Below are 23287 nucleotides of genomic sequence, written 5' to 3'. Positions count from 1 at the left end.
TCCATGGGCAGATGCTCTAACCGCTGAGCCAAACTGACCAGGGCTAACCCTGAAAGATTTTAAAGAAAAAATAATGTGGTCAGTAGGCCAATATTAAATAAAGATAAAAGGAGCATGAAACCTTCCCAGTGATGTTCTTTATTATTCATTCAATCCACAAGTGATTGAAAGCCAATTCAGTTCTGGTTTGCAGAGCAGCAAGATAGGCAGATAATTACACATATATGTGTAGGGGAGGACAAATTATTTTCAATCTACCCTTCTGAATTCTTGGCTGAGCCCTACGTCCCCATAATAAAAGACAGACTAATCAAAGAAAACAGACTTCTAATAACTTGGATACCAGGCCAAAAAAGAAAAAAAAAAAGGGTGGGGGGAGTTTGGGAATAAGTTAACATATAAAGTGGTTTCATATAAAACATCAATTGTCTTGTATATTTTGATAACCAGCAGTACCAGTTTCATTTGTCATACAGATTGTGACATTGGAAAAAAAAAAAAAAAAAAAAGATTCCGCGATTGTTGAAGTGAATTATGTTATAAATGCAAAGATAAGATAAAATATTTAAAAAATATTTTCTAAAAAAAAATAAAATAAAGTGGATTCCTCCTATGTATATAGGAGAGACCCAGAAAAACTGAGTAACTTCCCAAAATGGCCCAAAGCACCACCTTACCAAGACCAAACAGCTTTGGTAGCCCTCACAAACTCTGAGTATTTGTAGTCTAAATATCCCCATGCCATAGCTGTTTCTTCATAGGCTCCTGTGGATAAGCCGCTGTGGTGTTCCTCGGCAGCTGAGGCTACTGGTTATCAATGAGAACAAATGAGATAACATCCTGACACAGTTTACATCACTCATATCAAAACAACTTCACTCTTAAAAACTTCAATTTTTGTCATAAACAAGTAGATTTTAGATCATGTCAAACTGATACACAACAAATGTGAATTCTCAAGTCCTCAGCCACAAGTCTGAATATCTCAGTGGTGTTTCTAGAAGTTTAAAAACATCACACGATCAAATACAGCTTTTTATCCTCCAAATAGCAATTCAATACTCAAATTAAAGGGCATAAATTAAAGTAAGGCACTTTAAGACAACAAGAAAGAAGAAATATATGGCTCCTGCCTGCAAGGTTTTGCAGTCTAATCCAATTATAACATGACTGTATTATACCAACTCATATACATTTTCCATTTTAGATTTCTGAAACAAAGTTCTTGTTCTTCACAAGTTCTTTTATACTAAGGGAGAAGACCCAAAACATTGGTTTCAGACCTCTCTAGAGATGAGAGTACTGAACTTATGAAAAAAATAGAAAGAAAAAAAAAAAAGAATACTCTGAGTTTGCCTTTACTTCTAGCTCTAGACCAAGATTTCTCCACTTTGGTGTTGTTGACATCTGAGGCCAGATAATCTATGCATTGTAAAATGTTTAGCTACATCCCTGGCCTCCACCCACTAGATGTCAGTAGCGCCCTCCTACAGTTGTAACAACCAAAAAAAACGTCTCTAGACAGTGCCAAATGTCCCCTAAGGGCAGAATCCTTCTGTTGAGAAGTACTGGCCTAGCAACTGCCAGGAGAGCTTTATGTCTGTACTGCTGGGTCACTTTTACCCAAGAAGACAAGGTTACGATCTTGTACTTCCGCCTTTGGGCAGCTACCTCAGAAGGAAGAATGTTTCCTCTGGAAGAGTAAACCAGAGGCAAATTTCTGTTTTTTGTTGTATGGTTTTTTCATGAAAAGAGAAGTGTCATGGACCCTGCCATACACAGGGAGATTTGACAGGATAGCAGCTGCCTTGTCACTTTCTCAAATCCTTAGACTCTTTCTTAGCAGTGGGGTGAAGTGCAGAGTGTCATTAGTAATGATTTCTCTCAATTCATATTTCTTCTAGTTTTCCTGTTGGTCTTGGTTCTACCCACCCATGGTTCCTCTATAAGGCAGAGAACTGTAACACTCAAAATTATTTACGTAGGTTCCATTCATCATGCATGGGTGTTTAAACAAGTCTGTCTATTATCAGGAAGTCTGCTGAGATTTATCAGGGACTTGCCACAAAGACTTTTACCAAACTGAAGGGGTTTATTTGCCTATATACATCAAAGCCCAACAAAACACAAACAGGAGTTTGCAGCAAAGAAAGTAAATGTTTATTTAAGGAAATGGCACCAAGCCTGGAGACACAAGTGAGCTAATGCTCAAAGACCTGGCTTTCCGATGGCCTGCATGAGGACAGATTATATACGGAAAAAAAAATTATTAATCGTGGTGACTAAAGGATTTAGGATGGTGGGTTCGACTGATCAGTTGGGACCAGGATAGGGAATAGTGATCATTGTATCAGGTCCTGATGTCAGCCATGGTGTCATTCTGTCCAGTTTTGTGAGGGTATGGTCAGTAGGAACATTATGCTTTCAAGGGCCTGAGGCTGACACACAACTGAGGTCAAGATATTATCTTCAGTTTAAAACTGTTCCCATGATCAAAGGACCTGAGGTTTTATTCCTAAGAGAATATGATGCTACCCAAAACCTGATGTTCTAAGGGCTTAATGATTAAGGAAGTGGACGTGCAATATGTCACGGTGCTATTAGACTGGACAAAGCTAGCTTGAATTAAGGAAAAAGTTTTATCAAAGAAATGAAGTTCCTGTCCAGTTATAAGATCTGGTGCTTGAATCTTTGGTACAAAAATCAGCATTAGTGATGTTATCAGTGCTCACGTGGGACAAACTGTGCACGTACCTTAATATATAATGTCCATAGTTATTTGTGTTACAAACAGAACTCTAAGAACCTTAGCAATGGTAATATTCTACCCAGGTTTTACAGAATGGCTACTTAATCCTCAAAGCTTGCTTACATAAGAGGTGAACTCAGCATACACACTTAAATAGGACCATATAATTCCTCCAATGGGATTTACCTCTCTGTGGTTCTTTTTGCTCTGACATACTTGTTTACTGTGATTCAAGAACTATTTGAGTCTGTCCTTAAGGGTTAAAGTGTCTCTATGTCCCCCATTTTCCTCTTTCTTTTATATGACATGGTAGGAGAGGAAAAATAATTTTTACTCTACACTTTTAGGTCCTGGACTCAGACCCACCCCCCTCCCATAATAAAAGACAGGTAGACAGAAGTTTATTTTATTTATTTATTTACTTATTTGTTTGTTTTTGTGGTACGTGCCCCTAGCAGGAACCAAACCCGGACTCTCTGGTCCACAGGCCAACACTCAACTGCTGAGCCAAATTGGCCAGGGCCAGGTAAACAGAAGTTTAATAATATGGATACCTCCTCTATTCACGGAAGAGACTCAAGAATATTGAATAACTCCCCCAAATGGCCCAAGCCGCCACCTTAAATACAATCTTCAGCTAAACACAAAAGAAGATGTTGGGGCAGGGGTCCAGTATGGGAGGTTATCAGGAAAAGAACAGTAAACAAAGGTAGCCTTGTTATGTATATTTAGGTCAGTGCCTTCTCCATTGATGAGATTTTCTACAGATTTAGTCTTTTTTCTAATACAGAGAGGGAGACACCCTTACAAATAAATGTTTCTTACAAAAGGGTAACTTCTACTCAGTTTTCAGAGCTTCTCATGTGTCAGCTGTTTCTTAAAAATAATCAGCCTAAAATAATCCTGATGCCAAAGAGATATTAGGGTGACTCACTCTCCTTTCCATCAACAAGGACCCCAAAACCTGAACATCTTATATCTGAAACTGAGAAGAAATTACTCCAATAGCTCTGGAGGTGGTAACAATGTTGGGGAGGGTGGAAGTATTGAGCAAAAAAGGAAAAAAAAAGAATCAGAACTCATGGACATGGATAATAGTGTGGTGATTGAGGGGAGAGGTTGGATGGAGGTTGAAGACAGCATAGAGGGGATAAATGATGATGGAAAAATAATAAACAAGTAAAGTAAAAAGAAGAAGAAGAAATTACTCCTTTTCTTCCTAGATTCATCAGTATCTTTCTTAATTATTTAAAAACCCTAGGGTATGCTCCAAGCTCAACTGGAAGCCTATAATATAACATTGTGTGTAAGGAACCCAGAAATCTTCAAAACAGCAAGCAAAATTATAGGATGCAAGCCTTCATTTCTACTAGCCAACCAATTAAAACTTTAATGATTGGTTGAACATTTACTTTCCAAAAATTCTTTCTCTTCTTTCCCCATTTACTTTGTTGAAAATACCTGCATTATTGAAAATTTCATTAAAACATCCCTGTGTTTAAAACTAGTTTAGCAGTTTGTTCTCTGTATCTGTGAGTCTGTTTTTATTTTGTAAGAAAACAAACAAAAAAACCCTCATAGATGCAGACAAGGTATGGTGATTATCAAAGGGAAAGAGGGGTGGGGGAGGTAATAAAGGATAAAGGGGGTATAGATGGTGATGGAAGGAGACTAGACTTGGGGTGGTGGACATATAATACAATATACAGATGATGTGATGTATTATAGAATTGTACACTTGAAACCTAAATAATTTTATTAACCAATGTCACCCCAATAAATTCAATAAAATTGAGAAAAGCATAAAAATAAAATGGTCATGTCTTCTTCTCAGAAGAACTAGTTTAGCAGGTGGGTCCCAAGAAATTATCAATCCTAATCTCCTTGCATTTTTTCTGTTATCATAGGACTGGGTTGCACTTTAGGTGAAATTAGAAGGTCAACTGAGAGGCTTCAGTTTGACAAGACATCAAAGGCTGCTGCTCTCCAAAGGGCTCTCTAACCTGCCCATGTCCGTGTCCTCTGCTTTAGTCAGTCCATGAAGTCTCTAAGCAGCTAAGTCCTGAGACTTCTAGTTTCCATTAGCCTCAACAGGCTTTCCTCAAATAGAGCTGCCTGATGTGTGATCCCAGATAAGGGACATCCTGATGGCAGTTCTAATGTACTTTCTCCTAGTGCACCCACTCTGGGAGAGAATGGACCTGGTCCCAGGGGGTGAGCGCCAGTCTCCCATCAACATCCGGTGGAGGGACAGTGTCTATGATCCTGACTTAAAACCGCTCATCATCTCTTATGACCCGACCACCTGCCTACACATCTGGAATAACGGATACTCTTTCCTTGTGGAATTTGAAGATTCTACAGATAAATCAGGTGAGAGCCAGACTGGTAGTCTCATTTGGAATTAAAGGCACAGGCCACATCACACTGTGTCCATGTAAGCATGGACCTCTTTTGTTAGCAATGATGGGACACGTTGGATTTACTTTTTAATGTATGAAAATAGTCCCTTCTGGTTTTTATGGATATTTTCTTCTAATTTAGGTAGTATTTTTATTACTAAATAAGCTTATCTGTGAGTAGATTCATAATTGATATGGAAGATAGGGTGTGAAATTAAAGCTGTGTCCAAAATTTATTTTGTATGTGTTTATGAATATGTACTAATTTTCTCTGCTTGATGACCTTACAAGACACTTTTATGTTAGATAGTAATACTGTTTAATCAGATTTAACTGATCAGATTTCAATACCTTTGAAATAGTGAAAAGAATATTCATGTATGCATGAGGTTTTAGTCTTAACAACTAGTTAAGACTTAGTAGTATATTAGAAAAATGGAAACTCCCCTTCTGTTAATTTTGTTAATTAAACAATGTTATCTAGTTTAAAAGAAACACAATTTTAAAAGATTTTAAAATTCAAACATATTGCTTTTTAATCTTTTTTTTTCCCTCTTAGCTAGGTGTAAACTAATCTGAAAGTGTTCATAAATGAAATAAGAGTATAACTTAAAAACATAAATATAGGTGTTCACTCCTGTGTTTATCCTGGCTCTAGGATTCTCAACCATATCTTGGTTTTCCTCGCATTTTCCTAGTGATGCTCTGATACCTAGACATGGCCTTCTGACACAAGTGCAAACAGACTGATCCTGTAATGGGTTCATCTCTCTCTGGTTCTCTTCCCTCTGACATACTTCTCTGCTGTGATTCAGGACATATTTGAGCCTATCCTTAAGGGCGTAAGTGTCTATGTTGTCCTCCATTTAATTCTTTCTCTTCCATGGTATTACGTGGTCCCAAAACCCTAAGCATCATATTTACATTTCTCAAACTAGAAATTACTTTTTTTCTCTCCAGATTCATCAGTGTCTTTCATAATTTTTCTAAACCCCAGAGAGTGCCCCCAGCTCAACTGGAAGTCTATACTATTACATTTTTGTATAAGGATTCCAGAAATTTTCAAAACAGCAAGCTAATGTCCTGTGTTCCAGATGACCATATTGCACTGTGGTGAGCTCTGCTTGTCTACCTTAGAGCTCTACCATTACCTCTGCCAGAGCTGGAGTAATGGATAGACCCAATCTACAGGACACCTGCTCTAATACATTCACTCTGGATGCATAGCAATTCTCTCAATTAATTAGTATCAGTCCCAGCTAGGTCCTTGGCAACCATCTTTTCTTTCTTCTGAGTGTTATTGGTGGAGTGTTCTGTGTATCCCCACATGTCACTGGTGGAAGGGTGCTATGGGAATAAAAATTTCCTGAAGGCCCCAGGGCAGAATGAGGTATTGTGGGAACTTTATTGATGAGATAATATTAAGAGGTTTCTATTCCAAGATCCCACCTCTCTCCATCTTGCCATGGAAAAAGTCCCATTTTGTCTTCAGCAGGGCTAAGATCAAAGCCATTGCCCAGAGTTTCTGCTCTATATTTGCACAATCCAGTCCAACATCTGGCTATGTTAGCTGTGTTCCCAGTTGCAGTTCATTGCTTGTGGGGTCCACATGGCTATGGGGGCACATGGCGAGTGTGGGTCACAAAGCAAACAAAAAAACAGGAGTGCAAGCAACAAGAGGAACAAGAGAGAATTATTTGTCTGTGGGATTTTACACTTCCAAGATTTCACGTGCTTGCAGTGGATCCAGTTATATTCATTCTCAGGTTAGACTGACAGGCAAGCACCTTCCCTATGTCACCCTGACTTCAAGGTGCATGAATCCATCTTCCCCTTTGTTGGGCCCCTTCCCCCAGTGATTTGCAGGGAATGGACCAGTGGCTCCCTGGGAAGTGTGAAGTTGCAGCTTCCTGGTGAAGCTGCCTAGATGACAAGGCTTATAATGTCTGGCCTTTTCTTTGCTTTCTTCCTATTATTAATATTAATAAACTAGTTAGTTACAATAGTAACATGGCGATCCTAAATGGTGATCAGCCTTCTAATAACCTAGATAGTCTAGGGATTTTTGCCAATATATTATTGCTTTATTGAGCTAAAAACCTTAGGAAGTTGTTTAATAGGTTTATTAATCTAGTGAGTTAATAGCATGATCGTTCAAGGCAAATAGCTTTTTGTTTTATTTTTTAGTCATGCCTTTCTCATTTCAATGATAGATCCAAGAATTTTCATCCACCAATTTGCATGGGCAATCTCATATGAAAAAACAAGTGACCAACCTTTTCCTTATAATTGCTCTCTAGATACCTCCAAACATTAAAAAAACAAACAAACAAACAAACAAACAAAAAACACTAAATCATTCCTTAATTTTACCTTCCCTAGGTAAGCCAGTCCCACACTTTTTTATAAAATGCAAGAAAAATTGTAGAGAGTTTGCTTATTCTCCATTTGTTTTGTCAGGAAGGACCAAAATAGGTAACTCCTTTTCAGTATGCTTTATTTTCTTTAAAATACCATTAATCTTTAATAAGTACCTAATTCTCTATCTCTTTCTTTTTTCATATTTCAGTGACTGCCTCCTATCTCCTGCTTATTCTTCACTGCTATTTCTTCATGCCATTTCAAAATAATCAATAGCATTCAAAGAGGAAGAAAGAATGAATGAACATGATAAATAAAAGAAAGCAAAGACATCCTAGAAAGGGAGGCAAGAAACAACTCTAATTCTAGAAAAGAAAAGATCTAATAAATATCAATGTTCATAAATTTCACCTCAAAAAGTAGGAAATGCTGTTACAGTGTGCTTTATAAAGAACTGAGGATAAAGTGTGCAAGGGAATGAGCTGGGAAAAGTATGTGATAAAAACAAAACGTACCAAACCTTATGGGATGCAGCAAAAGCAGTGCTTAGAGGGAAACTTATAGAAAAAAATGCCTGTATTAAAGAAGAAATTTCTCAAATCAATAACCTAGGCTTCTACCTTAAGAGACTAGAAAGAGAAGAGCAAACTAAACCCGAAGCAAACAGAAAGAATGTCATAATAAAGAGCCGAAATTAGTAAAAGTTGGTTTTTTGTAAAGATCAGCAAAATTGACAAATGTTTAGCTAGGTAGACCAAGAGGAAAAAATAACAAAAGGTTCAAAATATTAAAATCAGGAATGAAAGAGGGGACATCACAACAAGCCTCACAGAAATTAAAAAGATAAGAGAAGGTATGGGAGCATCTCCTATCACTGTCTTCTGCTGGGTAGTGTTGTGTTGTTAGGCTCCCCTGAATAGGACACAGTTATTTAATGAGTACATATGAGGGATGCAAAATATTGTAGAAAAGGGCACTGAATTATATCTGGGCTGAGTCCCACAAATGATTCCTGTAAATTATCACCTCCTCTGAAATTACTCTCCTCAGCAGTACCATCAAGCTTTAAAGAGGATAGATGAGTCCTGTTCTCCTAAGGATGCTTCCTGCCCCATCTGGCTTCACTTACTTGACACTTTTAGGAGCATCACCAATGAACCTACTAAGAATGCTTTCACAAACGTTTTAAGGTCTCCTTTCCTATTTTTGGTCCTACATCTACTTTTTTTGAAAAAACAATGTAATGATTTTTAGTATATTTACAGAGTGGTGCAGCCATCATTACTATCCGATTTTAGAGTGTTTTCATCATCCCCAAAAGTTTCATTCTCATTCCTGCATTTCCTTTCATTTGTATGGGGCTGTGTATTACCTTTTCCTTCACCATTCCTTTTTCTGCTAGTTCCCTCATCACCACTTTAAAAACCAAAACAGGGAGTGAACATTACATAGGCTGCTCAACTGACACTATGCTGGGTGTTTTATATTTGTTATCTAATTTTTTGTAAGTTTAATCTCTTCTCATCTTAGAACTCAGAAAGAACAAAATGTCAACAACCTCAAATAAATAAGTATATAATTATTTGGTATATCTATGACTGGTCTGCTTTCTAGTTCACTATCTTCTGTCTCCTTTCTCTGCCCCATTTTTTTGCTAACTGTACTTGCCTTTCTCATCCATGAATCTGCCCTGCCTGACCCCACCCTTTCCCTTGCTCTTGATGAGGTTACCAGTGATATTTCAACTAAAAAAACCCAACAAACACTTTACAGTCTATTTTTTAGTTCCTTATTTCATCGAAGATCTCCACCGTGCTAGGTGCTCAGAATACAAAGAAGAAGAAGGGATAGTTTTGCCTTTAAGGAGCTTACAGTGTGGTGGGGAGACAGAACTGGCGGGACCATCTAAAGGGGGCGACCATTTCTCCTGTCCAGCCTATTGTCACCCAGTGGAAGTGTGTGCCCAACATGGTCAAGGCATCTCATTTCCAAGTTAAGTTGGAAGTGTGGATTTTTATGTAAAATCATCCAGATTTAAATGTTGGCAATGAATGCAAAAATGTCTTTAGTTTTACGTGGGTGAATCCAAACACACCTGAAGATCAGTTCTGCCCCACTCCCTTGAAACCAGCCATTGGTAACATCTCCTCTCTGCCTTGCTCATAATCTTTGGAGGAGACACACAGTAAGTGTCCAGGGAATATTGCCAGTGTGTTTCTGGGGATAGAAGAGAAAAGCTGACTCTCTCCTCTGCCCTGGTCACTTAACTTAGGACCAGAACTTCAATCGAATTCAACACATTAGATTGAATATTTGCCAAAGTCGTGATCACAACATAGAGTTGGCATAGAAAAATAAAAATTTGGAGGAGACATTTTATTTTTATATCACTACACTTTAGTACCATTGTCCTATTAATTTAGTGAATCATCTGATATTGTTCTCTGCACCTCCCCTGCCCCCAAAGAAAAGTACCCATTAATGTCTTTGCTCACCTCTTACAAAACTCCACGTTTTTAAAGTGAAAGTTAGGTAAAATATTTTCAAAAGCCAGTACAATACATAGCAGACCATTGTATTACATATCCAGTGTATTCGGTCCTTGGGATTGTTGTCCTCAATCATTCGTGTACATAAGATTCAATGAATGATGCAATAAACGCTAAAGATCATTAAGATAGACGAGACCAATGTTTTTCTGTTGTTTTGGTTTAACCATGGACAGATTCATCAGGGTCTGATTAGATGGAAGAAATGAGGAACTAAAATGCTTTTGCAAATTCAAGCAAAAAAAAAAAATTAGCATCGCCCAAAATCTGAGGAAGGATGACTTGAAAAGCTCACATCCAAATATTTTGTCTATACTGTAATGTGTTGATTTCACTAGTTTCAGAAAACTTTAGTCTAGACAAAAGGTATGTATTATCCTACACAATGAAACTAGTGGTGAAGTGTGTGGATGACTCACATTGTTCACTCTGTCCTAAGGGAGATGGGTGATAATTTTTAACCTGCACATTTCCTATTCCATTTCAATGAAAGGAAAGGAAAATCTAGTGTCTATGAAAATTGAAAAACAAAGTGTCAGTGCATAAAAAATAGAGTATCTTTTGCCCCATATTTCAGTTTAATGAGATTGGGTTGGATAAATATGCTAAGAGAAAAATGCATTTTACTGTACCCACAAAAAACTGGGCACAGTAAAGGTAGAATATAGAAATAAGTCAAGAATTGACCTTTAACAATTGTATGTAGCTTGGAGTGTAGTTATGTCTCAGTGTCATTCAGAGTACAGGTTTTCCCCTTAGACATGTATTAACTGTGGAAATCACATTTTTAAACACTTGTATACAATACAGTGTGCTCCATTTAAGACAGTTTATATAGAAGGTTCACCCACAGACTTGGCCTTTCCCCCCATCTTTTACGGTGTGAAAAACTGTCCCCTAAATTATTGGATGTGCCATTACAGTGATCACGGGAGGACCCCTGGAACATAACTACCGATTGAAGCAGTTCCATTTTCACTGGGGGGCTATCGATGCCTGGGGCTCCGAGCATACTGTGGACAGCAAATGTTACCCAGCAGAGGTATGTTGAGAAGCTCGGGAATAGTGACAACTGCAAAGAAGTAAGAATAGTTCTGAGTTTCTAGTTCGAAGAAATTACCTGGAAGCATCAGGTGATTCCTACAAATCTAAATAGCTCTCTCAGGAACATATTAGATGATTCCTAGTTATTACATGTAAAATGATAACTGCCCTCATCTCAAAAAAATATATAGCAGAAATGAACCTTAAGAGTCCAAAATGAAATTCTTTCAGAATTCTAAGCTAAGTTCAAATCATAGGCTAAAGTGAAAATCCAGGCACCAGTACAGGGCCACCAGGTCCAATCAATCCAAGTGAGAGATGGTGGGAACTTAAGTGAAGGCTGCATCCATAGAAATAGAGAAACAGGGTGATATTTAACAAGTATTTCTGAAATAAGAGCAACAGGACATGAGGCAGGGTCCTCTTGAGGGAGGGGAGGGGAGGGGAGGGGAAGGGAGGGGAGGGGAGGGGAGGGGAAGGGAGGGGAGGGGAGGGGAGGGTCTCACTTGGGAGGCTGGGGAAGCATTCATGAATGATGGATGAGGGATGAAATATGGGGAGCACATAGAATTTCTTCTAACAACTTTTACCCTAATTTAGTTTTAAGTGTTACCTTGAAAAGAAACACATTTTAACTGGTTCTCCCTCAAAGAAATCTGTCTTCAACTCCCATCTAATTCATTCACATACTGAGAATCTATTTCTCTCAAGATAAATATTTCTCCTTTATATGCAAATACATTTGGAATATGAGTGTTTCATGCAAATCAGGGTGGGAATGGACAAATGTTCCTTCACTGAAATGTTACTCACTCTCTCTATATATATTTTCTCCCCAAATAAGTATCTCTTTTCCAAAGTAATATTAATTTCTTCTTTTTCTTGATTTTGATCTCATTTTGCACCACATTGTCAAAAGCTTTTCCCAGTGGCTTGATTTTGGGTGAGGAAACATGTTAAAATATCATATGTTGAATAAAGCTGCCTATTTTTTAGTGATCCTATGTGGTCATATGTCAAACCTTCTTTTAATGGTGTTTCAGCTGCACCTGGTACACTGGAATGCAGTCAAATTTGAAAGCTTTGAGGATGCAGCACTGGAAGAAAATGGGTTAGCTGTGATAGGAGTATTTTTAAAGGTAAAAAAAAGTTACAAACTTTAATTAATGTGCAGTATTCTAGGATGAAAAGACAGAACATTGTAATACTAAGTTCTAAAAATATTGGGATAAAAATGAACAATGATTAAAATACAAGCTTATTGTGAATATATTTTAAATGGTGTAAAATGCATGGTTCAATAGAGTACTCACAAGTCACATGTGGCAATTGAGGACTTGAAATATGGTCACTTTGTGGAACAATTCTTTATTTTAATGAATTTAAATTTAAATTTAAAAACTTTATAGTTAGATGGAGGGTCATGCTTCCCTGTAGGCAAGCTGACCCTGTCAGCAAAAAGCCTGCTCATTTTGTTCTGTGTCTAATTTAATTCAGTGATGTTTATAGCATTCTAAATTACCAGTTTAAGTGTAGTTTAAGTAGTATGGTTGGTTTGTTTTTATGTAATCACCAGGTGGTTAATTTTAATTCACATTCTGTTATAATTTCAAAAGTGAGATGTCAATTGTTTTGAATATTTTCTCATTGTTTCTCCTTTAGCTAGGGAGAAATCATAAAGAGCTACAGAAATTGGTGGATACATTCCCATCAATTAAGCATAAGGTAATATTTTCTTCCAAAAGCACATGAAATATATTTTATGTTTCAGTCTCAGAATGGAAACACTAACAAGGCCCTTTGCATTGGGAAATGTCATTCATCTCAGTGTAATTCAGGTTCTCTTTGAAAGTTCCCTAGATGACAACTTGGCATTTATGATGCTTATGTGTTGAGAGCACCCTTAGCCCTGGGACACATTTTAGGGGACAAAAGGGATTCTGTTGGTGGGCACTGACCACTCTGATTTTGCTGCCATGCCACTGAGCACTTGAGGACTCAGGAATATAGTGGGGTCCCCTCCTCTGCTCCTGACACCTGCTCCTTCTCAGTCCTTGTGGAAACACTCAGAGCAGCCTTCTTGACTCTAGCTACCTTCCCTCTGGCAGGAAGCACAGAAAAGTTAGACAGAAACTTGGCTTGTCCATCTTTAAAGAACAGTTACCCATATCCTTCAGGATGGATACCTTTGTCCAGCCCCAAGATCAGTCATTCAATATTCAGAATCCCAAAGGGGCCGCTCCCTGGAAGTCCATATACTCTCCATCTCATTCCCTCTCCCTCCCTCTGCATCTCCCTCTTTTTCCTCCCCTCTTCTCTCTCATTCCCCTTTGAGTCCAGGACCCTGGCTCCTCCTAATTTGCATTGCATTTTACTTATTTGTTTGTTTGTTTTAATCCTCTCCTGAGGATATTTTTTCCACTGATTTTTAGAGAGTGGGAGCAAGGGAGGGAGGGAGAGAGGGAGGAAAGGGGAGAGAATAAGAGAAACATCAACATGAAAGAGACCTCCTACATGGGCTCTGACCAGGGCCAGGGATCGAACCTGCAACCCAGGTACATGCTTTTGACCGGAAATCAAAGTCACAACTCTTTGGTGCACAGGCCCACACTCTAACCACTGAGCCACACCAGCCAGGGCTACATTGCGTTCAGAAAGGAAGATGCAGTAAGTCTGTTGAAAAAGGAAGCCTCCTTATTTATGCACCAGCCACCACCTAATGCCTCCCAAGAGTTTAGAGGAGACCGCCCGCTGGAAACTCAGTAGAATGGAGAGAGAAAATGGGTTCTGCTGTGTTCCCATTGAGGAGTGTCAGAAATACACAGTAAACTGCAGAAACAAGGCATGGGCGTGATTCAGTCCTCAGGTGCCCAGGGGGCCTTAGGAGCTCCTCTTGGCCACTGCTGGTCCCCGTACACTCCTAGAATCATTGCCATGTCAACCGATTCCTGAGTGGTTGTCACCATAAAATGATGATAGCTCAGTGATCCCTTCTCTTGGGCAGGACACCCTAGTGGAATTTGGGTCATTCGACCCTGCCTGCTTGATGCCCACCTGCCCGGATTACTGGACCTACTCGGGATCCCTGACTACCCCACCACTCTCTGAGTCTGTCACCTGGATCATTAAGAAGCAGCCTGTAGAGGTTGATCATGATCAGGTACGTTCTTTCCGTACGAGGAAATTCTAGTCTGTCCCTTCAAAACAAGGCTCGGATCACACTTTAGGATCAGTTTTTAACATCTTATAATGCTTATGCATTTTTATTAAAATGTGCTAACTTCTCTTCTGATTTGGATATACATTAGGAAATGTTTCAGCTAACCAGAGGGAGGTATTAAAACGTGGAACATAAACTTTATGCTTTCATTCTTGACAATGACGTGTGTTTTATGCATTGTATATTTTATATGTAAATATGAATGTCTATTTAAACAAGACCCTTTTAAAGGAAGGAATGAAAGCTAGATTGGATGTACTTGAAACCTTCTAATTTTCTTAAGGTAATTTTGCTTTGGAATATCAGGAGAAAGACATAATTCAATAATGTCTGTCTAAAAATTCTATTTTAAGTCAGTTGTTCTGAATTTGGAATTTAATTTTTTCTTACAAACAAAGTTTAAATGGTGCTTATTATGTCAATACACAAACCCGTTTAATTAATAATATACGTAAACTACAATAATATCTCCTTATGCTTGCTCTTTGGGATTTTTACTAATTATGAAACATTTTTGTTATTGGTGGGGAGCTCTCTTTGTCTCCATCACTTGCTGGTGGGAGTAGGCTTCTTGCAATATCATGAGAAAAAGAATATTCTGAGACTCACTCAGGAGGATAAGATATTGTAGAAAGCTTAATTATACCCCTGAGTTTCCAAGGTCCCATTTCCCTTCATCCCATCAAAGAAGAAGTATATCTGTGGCTTCAACAGAGCTAGGATTAAAGCCGTGGCCCAGAGTTTTCATTCCATATTGGAGCAGTATTCCAGTCCAGCATCAGGATAGCTTAGTTTGTGTTTCCAGCTGCAGTCCATTAGTCCATTGTGTGTAGCATCTGCATGGAGGGAACATGGGTAAATGCAAGAATCACACAAGAGCCAAGAGAGCAAGTTCCTTTGTCTAGGGGGTTATGGATACCCACATTTTCAGACTTGCAGTGGCCCTGCCTCCTCTAGCCAATGATCTCGTTCCCAGGTTTCACTGACCGGCACTTTCCCTACATCACCCCAACTTTACTGAGCATGTGCCCATCTTTCCTTTTGTCCAGTCCCTTCCCCCAGTAATCTTCAGGGAATGGACTGGTGGTTCCCTGGGCAGTGTAAAGTCACAGCTTCTGGTGAAGTTGCCCAAATGACATGCCTATAATGTCTAGCTTTCCTTTTGCTCCTTTCCTGTTATTAATAACTAGCTGATTACAACAGTATCATTTTCACAAGAACAGAAGCTTCCAAAATATGTTTTATGAAGACAGGATAACTAATACCAATATACATCAAAGGGCCAAGCACCAAGAAAGTGAACTTCTTTTGTTCAGTTGCTTAAATATTCAGAGTTCATGCCCCTGCAGTGGCTACACCTGTTTTGGCCACTGACTTGTTTCCAGGTGTGACAGACAGGTAAGCACCTTCCCACGTCACTCAGACCTGACTAGGCATGTGTCTAAACTGCCTTTGTCCCAACCCTTCCCCCATCAATTAGTGGGGTATAGACTTGGAGAATGTTAACTTCAGTTTTCTGACAAAGCTGTATAAATGGCATGCCTATATTACTTAGTCTCCCCTTCACCCCTTTCCTGTTAAAAATAATAACCAGATTATTAATGGTATTAAAACATTTTATAGATAATAAACATTATCATCATCATTTTTAATGGCTATGTACTAGTCCATTTTATAGATTGAATGCAATTCATTGGTGTTTGGGTTATTTCTAATTTTTGCAACTTGTCAAATAAAAGTAAACATAGTTACTTGGACACATTCCTAATCAATGAGAATATACATGTAATTTAAAAATATGGTAACTGGTGCTTGCCTCTGGTCCCAGTCCTGCCTCTGTAGCTCTACTTGGTCTGAATTCTTTGATTCAAAAAAATCTTCACAGGCTTGCCTACTGTGCCTCAGGTTGTCTTCCAAACTTTAGTGCCCCTGACTGAATAATGAGAAAGGTTGTGAACAGGTTTTCTGGCTGGCTTGAAGTCTAGTGTCCAAAGCCAAGATGCTATTGATTGATGCTATTGCCACAGTAATGAATTCTTGGTTTGGGGTTGCTCCTTTTGTACTGAGCTGCTGTGTTTAAGACATTGGCCACTAGTGCCATGTGGCCATTTAAATATAAATACATTAAAATGAAATTTAAATTAAAACTTCACTAGTCACAGTGGCCACCATTCAAGCACTCAGTAGCTATATATGGCTTGTGGCTACCCTAATGAACTGCAGAGGACCTTGCCATCATTTCAGAAAGTTCCTTTGGACACTGCCTGTTAAGATATCCACATGCATCGCTTTGCCTACAGTGTCCATGTACGGTCAGCAATCAGGAATACATTGTGTTAACAATTCAGTTACAATCTGAAAAACAAAACAAAACATTTTTGGCACTGTAACTCTATGCACCAGGCCTTTCCTTTTTCATTCTGTGGGCTGCTGTTTTGCCCATTTCAAGATGAGGTTCCTGGAATGAAAGGTAAAGTAACTTGTTCTTGGCAAATGGTTAATGTTGGGGGGACATACAAGGTCTTTGACCCCCCCAGTCCTTGGATCCCAAGTGCCCAACTGGTTTCATCACCTCCCAGTGCTCTCCTCCCCACACAATGACATCTTCCTCCCTGTCCAGGGGTGATGACATTCCTACCTGGAAATAAGTTCTCCTGTGTCCAATTTTAGAGGAATGTTTCAGAATTGAAAAAAATGAAAGTAATGTATTCATGCAGTAAGGATGTTTTTCCACTGAAATTATTTATGCTTCCTGTTTCTATTTCTAGCTTGAGCAATTTCGTACCCTGCTTTTCACTTCTGAGGGGGAGAAAGAAAAAAGAATGGTGGACAACTTCCGCCCCCTCCAGCCCCTCATGAATCGCACTGTCCGCTCATCCTTCCGTCATGATTATGTCCTTAATATACAATCGAAATCCAAGCCGTCGACCAGCCAAGCAAGCCCCTAAGACGCCCATACCTACGTGGTGTTTTGCTTTAATACATAATAGGTTTTTAAAAAGTGTTAACTAAGACTATTCTAAACACCTGCATTTAATACCGATTATAGATGTACATTTCTTGGTCTGGCAGTGCTCCTTCAGTCTTTTATTGATAATGATGTTTATCACTGAAATAGTAGCAAGAGACACAAGTTGCTCTTAGAACAACCTGTCAGCTATTATAATATCTTTTTATGTCTGACATTTTTTAACTGTCTTTGTATGTTTATCAGTTAGTGGTTATATAAGTAGATATAAAGATGTAAGTAGGTAATCAAAATATTTAACCACTGGGAAGGCATAGCTGACTATCCAGAATGCAGACCTTTCAGAAACAGCCACAGGGCCCAGACTGGTACTTTCTGGCTGGACACTGGCCTTGATTTTATGTACATTTTATTTCAAAACGCAGATGAGTTTTCTTTCATAAGGCCCTCTCAATTTGCATATTTGCCCTGACCTTTAGTTATCATACTAGTACATGATATGATTGCTTACTTACTATCCATTTGTGATACAGAAAAAAATATTTTGTAATCCTAGGAAAACAAGGATTTATTGATAGCTGGAAATCCTTTTGTATTTCTGAAGATCAGGTAGTTTACTTAAAGGCTTGATCATATGGAAAGCATATGCAGGACAGAACATTTTTAAAGAAAATGCTTGAATTGCCTAGAACTGAACATTATTTCATGATATATTTACAGAAGTATTTTTCAAATGACTAGTAATATAATAATCTGTAGTTTATAATATTATTTTGCATTATTTGTACACTGTTTCATAACTATGATAATATTTTCCACAATAACAAAACTATCTTGGCTTCCCTTTAAAACTGTCTGAACTTAAAAATAAAATAAAAAATAAAACAAAAAATAAAACTGTCTGAACTTTATTCATTTCCTTTGTTGAGGTTCCATGCAAGGCAAGTGATCAAAATAAATCTCCCAATTTATACAGTGACTTAGAAGATTTTTGCTATAGTAATAGGGGGAGAATCTTTTCAGGCAGGCTAAAATCAAGATAATTCTGCATATTCTGCGGAAACCATGCCATTGTAGCTCTTGCTTGTAAATATCTTAGAATGTCTCTAATTGCCAGTAAGCCTGTGTTCAGACTCAATATTACATTAACTAGTAGTATTTCTTTCATTAATAGGCCAATCATAGGGTCTGCAAGATAGAGTTGGATAAATGTACTTAACACTACTGAACTGTATACTGAAAAAGGTGAAGATGGTAAATTTTATTTTACCACAATTAAAAATAAATAATAATTCAGTGGGAAGAAAATGTAGAGTTGGAATTGTATGTGTAAGTTTGGGGAGATATCTCGGCTCTAAAGAAGGTTGGAAGGGGGTGGGGGGGGTGAAGGCATTTCTTTCTAGGGTACATGCCTTTTTGGGAAAAGGGAAATAGTATATCCTGGGAAATTAATGATATTCTTAAAATGATAAATGGGGAGGGGTTATGTTAACTTAATTGATCTGTTTCAAACCATAGTTACCTTTAAAAGCTTAAACACACAATATATGCATTATTCCTCTCACGCAGTCTTCACTCCTAGGTCTCTTGCAAAGTCTTTTCTTTTTATTAATCCTTACCTGAATATATTTTTTCTATTGTTTTTTTAGAGAGAGTGGAAGGGAGGAATGGAGAGAGGGGAGGAGAGAGAAACAGCAACTTATTGCCTCCCATACGCACCCCCACTGGGGGCCAGGGATTGAACCTGCAACCCAGGTGTATGCCCTTAACCAGGAATTGAACCCGTGACCCTTTAGTGCATGGGCCAACACTCCAACCACTGAGCCACACTGGCTGAGGCCTCTTGCAAACTCTTAATGCAAAATTCGACTGTGGTGAGTCTTCCAAATTGGAGCAAGAAACAATGTACAGAACACCCGCTTACCCTTACATCTTAGAGGTACAAAGGATATACAGTTGAATGAATGACAGTGTTTGAAATGTGTGGTTCCATTTGTAAGTGAATTTTTTTCAATAAATATGTACAGTACTATAAATGTGTTTTCTCTTCCTTATGATTTCTTAACATTTTCTTAGCTTTATTGTAAGAATACAGTACCTAATATACAAAATATGTATTAATCAACAATATATGTTATCAGCTAAGCTTGTAGTCAACATTAGGTTATTAGTAGTTAAATTTGGGGGGAGAGTCAAAAGTTATACACAGAGTTGTGACTGTGCAACGATGTTGGTGCCCCAATCCCACATTGCTGAAGAGTTAACAATGTACAGGGTGAGGCAAATGTAGGTTTACAGTGGTTTGTATAGAAAAGAATACAATTAATTAATAAATATAAATACAAGAATAAACTGTTTCGTATACTCACAACTGTAAACATAATTTTGTCCCATCTTGTATTTATAGGGTTTTTCTCAGTTTTACTTACACCTCGTGTTCTGGTGTAATTATTAACAGCACCCTCTTTCACGCTCAACCATGCCCTGGTTTGCATAATAAATTCTTGGTCACCTTCCCTGCAGAGGTTATGGAAACTGCCTTGGGGGTGTGGTTTCATGCATGCATTCTGCCCCCCAAAGGAATAATAGAGATTCCCTGGCTACTGATATACCCCAGCAGGAAAAGTTTTATGACTTTTATGCCTCCAAAAGTGTTTTGCTGGTACTTTCCTAGACCTGAAGGGGAAAAATGGGCCTGAGATCTGTCAAAGGGCTTGAAAAAGAATTTTGTATTTAAATTGCTGCTCATCTTCATTAAATAATGCTAGATTAATAAAACTGTATCTTAATAATATTAATATTTGTTGAATGAAGTTTTCTTCCTATTAGTTGTTTTGAGTGTGGAAGATGTCTGTAAAATTAGCGAGACATCCTTAACATGTGGATCAGAAAGTGACTGGAAAACTCAAGGAATTTACTAGACAAGCAGGAATGGAAAGAACCACCTGCTCCTTCTCAGCTCATCTCTTTCTGTGAAACCAGGACATAATGTCAGCTTTGCTGACATTAGTTTTAGGGCAGCTGCCAGTCCCTTTCTCCTTTCCCAGGGCTACATGGGTTAGGGTAATGTTGGTTATTCTAAAACCAGTCATCCACCTCGAAAAAGTTTAGGAGATATCTTTCTGGGAGACACATTATTTGGCATGCTATAGCAAAAATACAGTATCGTAATCATTTTAGGTATTTTTCTTTGTCACTAGAAGAAGCAACATGATTTACTTGATACTTACGCTATGTAATCTTTTGATGTCTTTTTAATTCAACTCTGTTTGTTAAGTTCTTTCATGTAAAATGTTATTGACCAAAGTGGATATAGTTCATTTAAGTGAATAAGCTCTAATTTACCATATAATTAATACATATAAACAATACCTGCTACTTTACAGATAAATAGTAATTTGTTGTATTTATGGACTGTTTGTGTCCCCCTTGCCCCCATCCAAAATTCATATGTTGAAATCCTTACCCCCAAAGTGATGGTATTCAGAGGTAGAGCCTTTGGGAGGTGATTAGATCATGAGGGCAGGACCCTCATGATGAGGTTAGTGCTTTTATAAAGAAACCCCAGAGAGTTTTCTCACTCCTTCCACCATGTGAGAACATAGTGAGAAGATGGCTGTCTATGAGTCAGTAAGGAAGCACTTAGCAGACACCGAATGTGTTGGCACCTTGATCATAGATTTTCCAGCCTCTAGAACTGTGAGAAATAAATTGTGGTTATTTTAAGCCACCCAGTCTCTGGTATTGTTATGGCAGCCAGAACTGACTAAGACATTTGTCAGTATATGTACATTTTTATTCCTGTATTTTAAATTCAACCAATTGTCAGAAATGGTAGTACTTTGGTTTGGGTTCTAGGTGGGGAGATCAGCTCTGCCACCATTTGTTCTGAAATCACCAGCAGTTGTGTTGCTTTGACCTTGTCACTAGACAAAAGAATCAACAGATAGTTCTCTCCTCCAACAAAAGTTTTTAATCAGTTCTTACAAATCAGCATTTTCATATTAATATGAATTCATAAGTATTTTATCTTGCTATTTTAAATTATAACTGTAATCTGGAATGTATATAAGGCCCGTGGCATAGCAATGAGGGTTGGAGAGACTTGAGACCCCACTGTATGTCCTTGAATAAATCTAATACTGAAATTAATAGTTGGTAAAGAATGAAATTTTCTTTCCTGAAGATTTCTGCATTGACCATTGAGTGAATCCTAATACCATTGTCCTACTAGAGCAAGAAAAATAAAAACTAATTGAAAGAGTCCAAACCTGGCATTCAGAGAGCAGACATTTTTTTCTTGCTATCCTTTTATGCTTTCAGAAAAAAACAACAAAAATACATTTATGGATTATCCTTTGGTCACTTTATAATAACTAACACTCATATTCAGTAATAGCATTATCTACTACATCATTTACATAAGTAAAATATTTTCTTTTTTACATAATCAGCTATTTTCTACTGATAATATACAATATAAATGTAGGTATCTTCCCATAGAAGGGGGATAAACCGAAATATACATATACATATTTGAGAATAAGGAGAATAAGTACATGTATTTCAGACACCAAGAAAAATAGGAAATATATGTTATATTGCAGAATAAAGATAACCTTGTTTTATTTATTGAAATAAATAAACAGCCCAACCAGTGTGGCTTACTGGTTGAGCATCGACCCATGCACCGGGAGGTCGCTGGTTTGATTCTGGTCAGGGCACATGCTCAGGTTGTGGGCCACATCTCCAGTGGGGGGCATGCAGGAGGTAGCCAATCGATACTCTCGGTCATTGATGTTTCTATCTCCCTCTTCCTTCCTCTCTCTCTAAAATCAATAAAAGGAAAAAAAAATTTTAAAGAAATAAATAAACATAGAATGAATGTATCTTTGCATTAAATTACCTTATTTTTATCTTGTGATTTACCAATTTAAATGATAACTATCATTCAAAAAAGGAATTGGCTTTTTATATTAGGAGTATCTTCCTAGCAGACATTTTTTCTTATTGTTATTACCTAAAAGTCTGGTGCAATTTATAAGAAATGTTACAGCAACCCATATACTGATACCTTCAGAATGGCAGTGATTCTTAGCATAGCATAAGTCCTGGTCAAAGGAAATGGCAAAATGGTGATTTGCATATCTACATTCTGCCTCACTCAGGGCATTCTCTAATTTGGGAATAAAACTGCCAAGTCTCTACCTTCAAGGAGTTTAAGATTCAGTGCAACCAGCAGACTTGTGAAAGCAACAAATTGCAATATAGTGTTATAGATGTTAGGAAAGGTGAAATAACTGCTGGGAGTGCAAGCAGGGCAAATACCTAACGCACTTTTGAGGCAGTCGGGAAGTTTTCACACGGATGGTTGCAACAAATCTATCAGGGACAGTAACTATTGCCAAGCACTATGCCAACATGTAGCAAAGCTTTGGAAACTACTATTACCATTTCGATTTTTACAAATGAGAAAACTGAGGACTAGACATTAAGGAATTTACTCAAAATCAGAGAGCCAAGGCTTGAGTTTCTTAGTCCATCCAACTCCATAGCCTATGTCTCTGGTTACTGATGCACTGAGCTGGAGAAGATCAATTTGGAGGTGTATTATTCCAGGTGTCTTTCTAAGAGGGAGTAAGGACAGGCTTTATTTGAGTTTGGGCTTCTGTTGAATGATTCAAGGAGGAACTAGGGGGAGCCGGGGACGTTTAGAAATCGGGTAGCCCAGTAATTTTGATTTGGAGGAGAGCGTGGGGGATGGGGGAGGCCAGGGAGCTAAATGCTCCTCTGGTGCCGGCAGGTGGGAATGGAAGGGGGTGAGTCTGGAGCTTTGTCTGAGGCTCTGATAGGTGGAACCGCGGGATGGGGAGGTGCCTGGGGAAGTCGGACTGCGAAACTGCTGTGGGTAGAGTGAGGCTTCGTGAGTGGATGAGGAGAAAGGAGGGAGAAGGGTGACTTTAACCTCCTGGCCACAAGCCATTAGACTGTGGT

At 38.3% G+C, this 23287-nt stretch overlaps 1 protein-coding gene across 2 annotated transcripts in view; it reads left to right on the top strand.

The window, feature by feature from the left end:
- CA5B (carbonic anhydrase 5B) overlaps positions 1 to 18143 on the top strand; it is a 30790-nt gene extending 12647 nt beyond the window's left edge. For both annotated transcript variants that reach the window (XM_036270764.1, XM_036270765.1), the window contains 6 exons: positions 4925 to 5122; positions 10985 to 11103; positions 12149 to 12244; positions 12768 to 12830; positions 14110 to 14265; positions 17094 to 18143. In XM_036270764.1, coding sequence (XP_036126657.1) covers positions 4925 to 5122; positions 10985 to 11103; positions 12149 to 12244; positions 12768 to 12830; positions 14110 to 14265; positions 17094 to 17273 — 812 coding nt within the window. In that variant the 3' untranslated portion in view covers positions 17274 to 18143. The remainder of the gene's footprint in view (positions 1 to 4924; positions 5123 to 10984; positions 11104 to 12148; positions 12245 to 12767; positions 12831 to 14109; positions 14266 to 17093) is intronic.
- Positions 18144 to 23287: the final 5144 nt, after the last annotated feature.

Source organism: Molossus molossus, unplaced genomic scaffold, assembly GCF_014108415.1.
Source record: "Molossus molossus isolate mMolMol1 unplaced genomic scaffold, mMolMol1.p scaffold_m16_p_2, whole genome shotgun sequence".
NCBI classification, from domain to species: domain Eukaryota; kingdom Metazoa; phylum Chordata; class Mammalia; order Chiroptera; family Molossidae; genus Molossus; species Molossus molossus.
This window is presented reverse-complemented; position numbering and strand designations above follow the sequence as displayed.